Source organism: Kryptolebias marmoratus, linkage group LG16, assembly GCF_001649575.2.
Source record: "Kryptolebias marmoratus isolate JLee-2015 linkage group LG16, ASM164957v2, whole genome shotgun sequence".
In the NCBI taxonomy this organism is placed as follows: domain Eukaryota; kingdom Metazoa; phylum Chordata; class Actinopteri; order Cyprinodontiformes; family Rivulidae; genus Kryptolebias; species Kryptolebias marmoratus.
This window is the reverse complement of record NC_051445.1, coordinates 23,445,271-23,452,296: the sequence shown is the minus strand read 5'-3', so window position 1 is coordinate 23,452,296 and position 7,026 is coordinate 23,445,271. Positions and strand designations below refer to the sequence as shown.

General features: G+C 41.1%; 1 protein-coding gene across 1 annotated transcript in view; it reads right to left on the bottom strand.

The window, feature by feature from the left end:
* Positions 1-7,026, bottom strand: part of LOC119617811 (clathrin coat assembly protein AP180-like) — a 33,890-nt gene continuing 26,864 nt past the window's right edge. The window contains exons 5-9 of the mRNA XM_037980457.1: positions 6,230-6,323; positions 4,115-4,226; positions 3,796-3,902; positions 3,449-3,490; positions 1-66 (exon numbers count right to left, since the gene is read on the bottom strand). Coding sequence (XP_037836385.1) covers positions 1-66; positions 3,449-3,490; positions 3,796-3,902; positions 4,115-4,226; positions 6,230-6,323 — 421 coding nt within the window. The remainder of the gene's footprint in view (positions 67-3,448; positions 3,491-3,795; positions 3,903-4,114; positions 4,227-6,229; positions 6,324-7,026) is intronic.

The following is a 7,026-nucleotide window of genomic DNA, read 5'->3' as shown; positions in this document are numbered from 1 at the left end:
TTACGGCTTCTTCCCCTCCAGAGTGTTGAGATGCGTCTCCAGAGACTCCAGAAGACTTTCTGGGGCCTGCAGACAAATACAGAAGGGCTGCTATTGACATTGATCTACAGTCATGAACACTGGATGGAAAGGCTTTAAATGAAGAAAATGGCAGTAAATTCAGGAGCGACTGCGTTTGATACTTGTGTGTGTTACCCGCATGGACAGTAATTCATTTAGCCACAAAGAAAGATCTTTTCTACACACCACAGGCTGGTAAGTTTCCTCATCTCTGCTGTGGTTTTGCACTCCTAACAGTCCAGAAAATTCAATTAAATCAAGTTGGATGTGTAACAAAAGAAAGAGGCCATCCATATGAGGACAGAGGGAGATGCAGAAGAAACAAAACTAAACTTTTTAATCAAACTGAGGAAAACTAAAGTCCAACTTCCAGCCAACTGATGGCAAAGCTGCATGCAGGCCACATGGCACACGCTCGCCTCCTAACATACAGCAAACAGCCACTCTTAGCTAATAATGGTCAATAATTTGCTTTCCTAAATTCCTTTCTCCATTTCCAGCACCTGTTTATTTCCTGTGTTCTGTTACCTGCATGATATCACTAAAATAGAAAGATCTTGTCCCCAAATGGTGCAGAAAAGCTGATCCATGCATTTATCATGTCTAGCCTGGATTATTGTAAATCTTTATTATCTGTGTGTCTAAAAAAGTCTTCAGTTGATCCAAAATGCTGCTGCCAGAGTTCTGATTAGGGTTGGCTTGGGTTTCCTGAGCTATCCCTTAGTTATGTTGCTAAAGGCTCAGACTGCTGACAGACAAACTGACCACATTTCATCTCTCTGCTGCTGTCTTTACTCGCTCTACTTTCCATGTTTGAGTTTGTAATTATTTTGATCATTACCTCCCCCAAGGAGGTCATGTTTTCAGTTGCGTCATCAAACATGGTACAAGGCACAAGTTATTAGATTTTGGTGCTGATCTGGTCAAAGGTCAAGGTCACAAGTTCTCCTGTGCTCTAACTATGTAACAGTGTAATGTAGGAATGTCAAACTTCACAGCTGGACACCTCATGGGTGAAAGATGATGCCTGTTGATTTCAAGGTTCATGGGGTCAAAGGTCAAGGCCACAGGTCAAGCCCTTTGTTAAAAACTCCTCTCTGCTCCTACATGTGACCCTTTTGTTACCTCCACCAAGGAAGTTGTGTTTTTCGTCGTGTTTGTTTGTCAGTCAGTTGGCAAGATCACATAAAAACTAATGTTGTAAATGTTGGAGTTTTCACAGAAAAATAAGAAAAAAATTGAGTAAATTTTGACAGTCATGCAGGTTATGATCCAGATTGCATTATTTTTTATTGACCTTATGGCCTTGGCTGAGGTTTGCGCTCTCTGAGTGCTTCTAGTTAAACGTGTTTTTCTTTTCATTGTCCTTTCAAGCCCCAGCTGTTCCAGGTAGATAGCTGCTGATCCTAGTCCTGGTTCTGGTTCTGCTGGAGGTTTCTTCCCGTGAAAAGGGGGTTCTTCCTTTCCACTGTCGTTTCACTGTGCTGCTCCGGGTAACAGATGGAGACGAAGTGAAAGATTTGACGTAATCCGATGGCTTCCTTAGATAGATCACTTTCACTAATTGGCATTTTATAATGTACGTGAATGTTTTTTTTACAGTGTCCTGAGATGGCTTTTGTTGTGAACTGGCGCTGTATAAATAAACTGAATTGAATTGAAGTCTATTATCTTAAATCTTCAAAGCAACGAGGCAGCCAGGCTGATCCTGTTTGTTTCGTCCCTGTGAGAGACGGCGCAACCGTTTATCATCCCGGGACTTTGAGGCGCCCGTCCTCACCGCTAAACACGAGCGAAGCTGTTTTACAGACAGAGAACAGACACGACAACTCAATTAGAGCAGAGCTTAAACACAAACAAGTCTAATCTGAGAAGGCCAATTTAACAGCTGCTGAACCATCAGCTCTGCCGCAACAACTACTAAACTGTACACGGGATCTTCTCATTTAAAAAATCAATAGTTATTGAAAATTATTAGGTATATTTGCCAGTAATCTACTCTGAAAGTAAAAAGAAACAGATGGGTAACTTGATGGCTAAAGTCACTGATAGTGGCTGAAAGTGCAGCACTTTTGCCCAGATTTAAAACATCATAAGCAGGTTTCCATGTAAATATAAATAATGTTATCCTGCTAAATTAAAGCACAGTAATTCTAACATGATGGCTGCAGGGCGCTGGCTGGTAACAATATTATTAACCTCCAGCTGGCAGCTCTGAGCTGGTGTTCATTGTTTATTTTATTTTATCAGACAAACCAGGAGTTTCATTTGCTGTGGGTGGCAAAAGTATTCACTCCCTTGATATTGGTTCTGGTTAGTTGCCAAAGTCCACCAGAGATTTGAGACTGGGACACAGGTTCACCTTCTAGCAGGACGACGAGTTTAAAACCACTTCTAACGCAACACCATTTAAATATCAGGTTGTAAGGCAGAAAAGTAAAGAAAGAGGGGTTTTAATGGAGGTCCAATTAGCCAAAGTTTACTTAAAAAGAGGGTAGATTTCCAACATTTCTTAAAGACTACAACCGGTGATCAAAACAAGACAATTTTGTCATTCTACGATACTATTTATTGGAAGGTTGTTTTATTGTTACACCTGAGGTTCGCAAAAATGCCCAAAAAAGCTTGCATTTTTTCAGCATGCCTTTGATGCAACCCAACCATGCTGCCAATTAGAAAAAAAAAAAAAAAGTCAAAATCTGTTGAGTTTCCACAGCAGTGAGTCAGCAAGTGATTCACAAGCAACATGAAAAACCAGGTTTCTTCTCCTGGCCTCCACTTATAGCTGTCAGTGAGCCACAAATTGGGAATCTGAATCAGTAAAATTGAGCTTGTGACACACGTTGTCGTGGAAACTCCACAGCAGAAACTGAAAGACCGTATTTGGCGAGCTGAAACTCCATTTATTGGTCTTAGCAGCTGCCAGGTTTACAGCATATCCCTCTCATCCAGTCATCCTGTTCCCATCCGACTGCTCCGTCTCCGCCCGCCGGCTGTGCATCACATCAGCACGCTCGCAAACGTACGCCTTTCCTAAGCTGTCTGCTCCCACAAGCTAGCTCTGTGCACTACGCACTACTCACACTCTCAGCCTGAATGATCATTCTGCACCTCTGAAAATAAGAAATAAAAAATAAAAGAAGGAGGGAGGGGGCAAAGGTGCTGTCAATAACCGAAAAACCAGAGGTGACCGAGTGGCTGGAGGTGTGTCTGAATGTCTGGTTGTTATCCAGGAGAAGCAAAAGATAAAAGACATTCGTACTTCATGCAAAATACAGACATTAGAAAACACCACTGGCATGCTCTGTTAGAATGTGACAAATAAAAAAGCACATTAGATAAATCATAATTTGATACAAAATTTACAGAAAGCTTCAGTCAGTCTTACCTGAGTCAGCTCAGGTATGTCATTTTTGTCTATTCCCACTTGCTGTAAAATAAAAAGTAAAAAACAGAGTAAAATATTTAAAGGATGTACGGCAGGGGTAGGCAATCCTGGTCCTTGACTGCCACTATCCTGCATGTTTTACTTGTTTCCCTGCTCCAACACACCTGATTCAGTCGTCAAATCACCTCTTCATGTTCTGCAGAAGCCTGTTAATCACCCATTAATTCAAATCAGGTGTGTTGGAGCAGAGAAATGAGTGAAACATGCAGGATGGGGGCCCTCGAGGACCATGGTTGCCTTCCCCTTATGTAAGGGATTCATAAATGACTGAGTGACTCGGAAGTTACCTCTGCGATTTTAAAGAACTCAGAAACTCGGGTCATTCTCGTCAGGAATCTCTTGTAGATCTCAAGCCCGTCTTTACACTGGCTTCTCTTCATCTGGAAAAACTTTTCTGAACAAAACCAAGTTGGAAGACATGAAGTTAATGAAAGCAATGCACTAAATCTATTGACTGGATGTTTGAGTGTGTGATTCATATGATATAAAGCATTTCAATTTGAAAGTTTAAATTGTGTAAATGTGTCAAAACCTCCCAGACATAATGTAAAACTCAGATTTGCTACACTCATTCCGGTAAATTCGAGCAATTCTGATTTTCTTTACCTAGCAGGTTGATGATGCCGTCATTGTAGCAGGCGTACAACTTGATAAGATCTTTGAAGAGCATAAGGAAGCAGGCGTTGATCACTCCATTGTTCAGGTCCGGTGGATGCACCTGAGGACACACAGATACAAGGAAATCTTGTTCACGTCCCGTCTCAGAATGGATGATTTTTGTCTTGAATAGTTTAAAGAAATAGTTTGGGATATTGGGTAGTCTCTGGAGCTCTTTCCAAAGCAGATTTCTGACGCCTTAAAACAATTTCCATCTCCTAAATTTCACAGCAACTCATGCAAACCCCATTTTGCATTTGATCATTTTTGCCACAGAAGTCACTGGTTATTTACACTGAAAACCAGGTCGTTGCGTGGTCCCGTAATCGTGGTGCAAAATGGAACATGTAAAGCACAATCAGGCAAAGAACCTATGTGATGGAAAAGTAAATAAAAATCTTTAAAACAGTTCACTGGAACCTTTATGATGTTTTGAGGCTGGAGTAGTTTGAAGACGGCAATAGTCCACTTTGAATCTGGCCTCACTCTGAATAGCTGTTAACTCATCTTGTGGGAGAAATATGAGGAAATATGAAGAAGACGGCAAGGTTTAATGTTTGATATGTGAAGAGAGATTAAGAGGTTTGTTATTGCCAGAACAGTCCTGTTATGGTTCCTGTTATGCCGGGTCGAGCTGACCTAGTGATAATGTCTAGGGAACTTACACAAATCATAACACGAGCATGGATTGGTTAGAATTCTCATATACACACCAATGTAATGACTTTCTTTAAAAATGCCCTGTAAGAATCAGACTGCAGGATTTTTGGGACCTTTGTAAATGACCCTGGTGATGGCAGAATGTTCAGTCAGAGGCAAACACCAACCAAAGAGCACCGAAAGTGTACTAAGAGCTCACTGTGCAACCAAAGGTGCTCTCCTAGATACCAGCAGAGACCAAGAAAGTTCACAGAGAGACCATAGAAAAATCCTCAAGCAGTATCACTAAGCACTTCTTGGAAGGCCGTGTGTCTGCGGGTAAAAAGCATGAGCTGATCCTGGTGGTCTTCCATCAGGTTTTGTCTACTGCTGAAGAAGAAACATCTCCCGAAGACAAGTAATCCAAAATGAACAACGTGGCACAACAAGGCACTCCTGAACCAGATGGGCCATCGTGCTCGTCAGGAGGAGGATGCAAGGGCGCAGAAGAAGGAGACCATGATGATAGGTCTGCCCCTGGCTGACACAGCAGAGAAGGTCACAGTTTTGTGACTACAGCCAGCTGATGCCGGAACTGAGGCTGGAACGTGAGTGGAGCTTCTACATCTACCTGGAGCCAGCCAAGTTCAACGAGCTCTCGCAAAGAGTCGAGCTAAGAATCACTAAAGCTGACACCAACTGGAGAGTAAATCTAAAACCCAGGACTCAAGCTGACCGTGATCCTCTGTGACACCTAAGTGACAGGTATCCACTATCTGTGATTTGTGATCTCCATCACTGGGGCTGAAAATTCCCCCACAGAAGATGAATTTGTTGAGAGATCATTGAAAGACTGCTTCCAGCTGAGATGGTTTTGAACCGGTTTAAAGTTCGATCCAGACAGCAGAGAACATGGCATTCACTTAAAGATCATTACTAGACGACCTCAGAGATCATTGAGAGCTCACTGAAAGACTGTAGAGATTTGGACACTTTTTTTGGTCTCTCAATGGTTGCCCGAAGGTCTTTGTTTTGTAGAAAAGGGGGATTATATATATAAGGCCCAAAAACAAGCAGAACAAAAATAAAAATCCTCATAAAACTTTATGCGCATATCCACTGTTTCCCTTTGCCTGTAGAAAGTGACTTTTATTTACTTCCTGAAAAGACATTTAGCGTCTTATCATCACGTCTAATAGTCAGATATCTGTTTAATAATTAAGATGCTGTATTACAAAACAACCTATTACTCAAAACTCTTTTTATTATTAATTTGAATCATCCACACGGTGTTCATACAGTACAACGTGAGAGAGGTCAGGATATAAATATATATATCTATATAGTGCCATCACAGCATGTTCCCCTCAGCAAACTGAGTACCATGCAACAGGACATCATTGCCTATTAGCGAGTGTCACTCACATCAAAATCCAGCAGCGCATCGATCTGGCTCTGCAGGGTAGGCATTCCTTTCAACAGCTTCTCCACTGACATGGTCCTCATGGCTCCTTCAGCTCTGAGGTGGAGTGACATTGAAGGAAATAAGGAAATATGACACATGAGGGGAAAACAGCAAGCCTCTGAAACATTTGGAGTTGTGGGAAGTAGGAACAGTATGGTCTACTAACCAAGTAATTAAGCTTGTTTTGTTTTTTTTCTCCATACACCGGTCACACACTGCGTCTCACTTCTTTCGTTTTCTTTAACTGTTTTTTTATTTTTTCAAAGACAGTTTATGAAGTCTGAGGGGCCAGTAAAACAGCGAGCGTTCGCGCTTGCAAGCGTGAACAATAACCACCTCTGCACCTCTCATTCCTCATCATAAAGCCATCCTGCCAGCATGGAGCTAACATTCATTCTAACAACAAACACGACTCTTAAGGGACAGGCGCTGCTCTGATCAATATGGAGGCAAACAAGAATTAAAAAAGAGGTCTTTACTGCTCTCGTAAAACTAACAGCCTGTGATGCGATAAAAAAATTAGTAAATATGCTGAAATATTCATGCAGCAAGGCTATACAGGTGCTGGTCATAAAATTAGAATATCATGAAAAAGTAGATTGATTTCAGTAATTCCATTTAAAAAGTGAAACTTGTATATCATATTCATACATTACATACAAACTCATATATTTCAAATGTTTATTTTGTTTAATTTTGATGATTACAAATGACAACAAATGAAAATCTAAAATTCATCATATCAGAAAATTAGAAT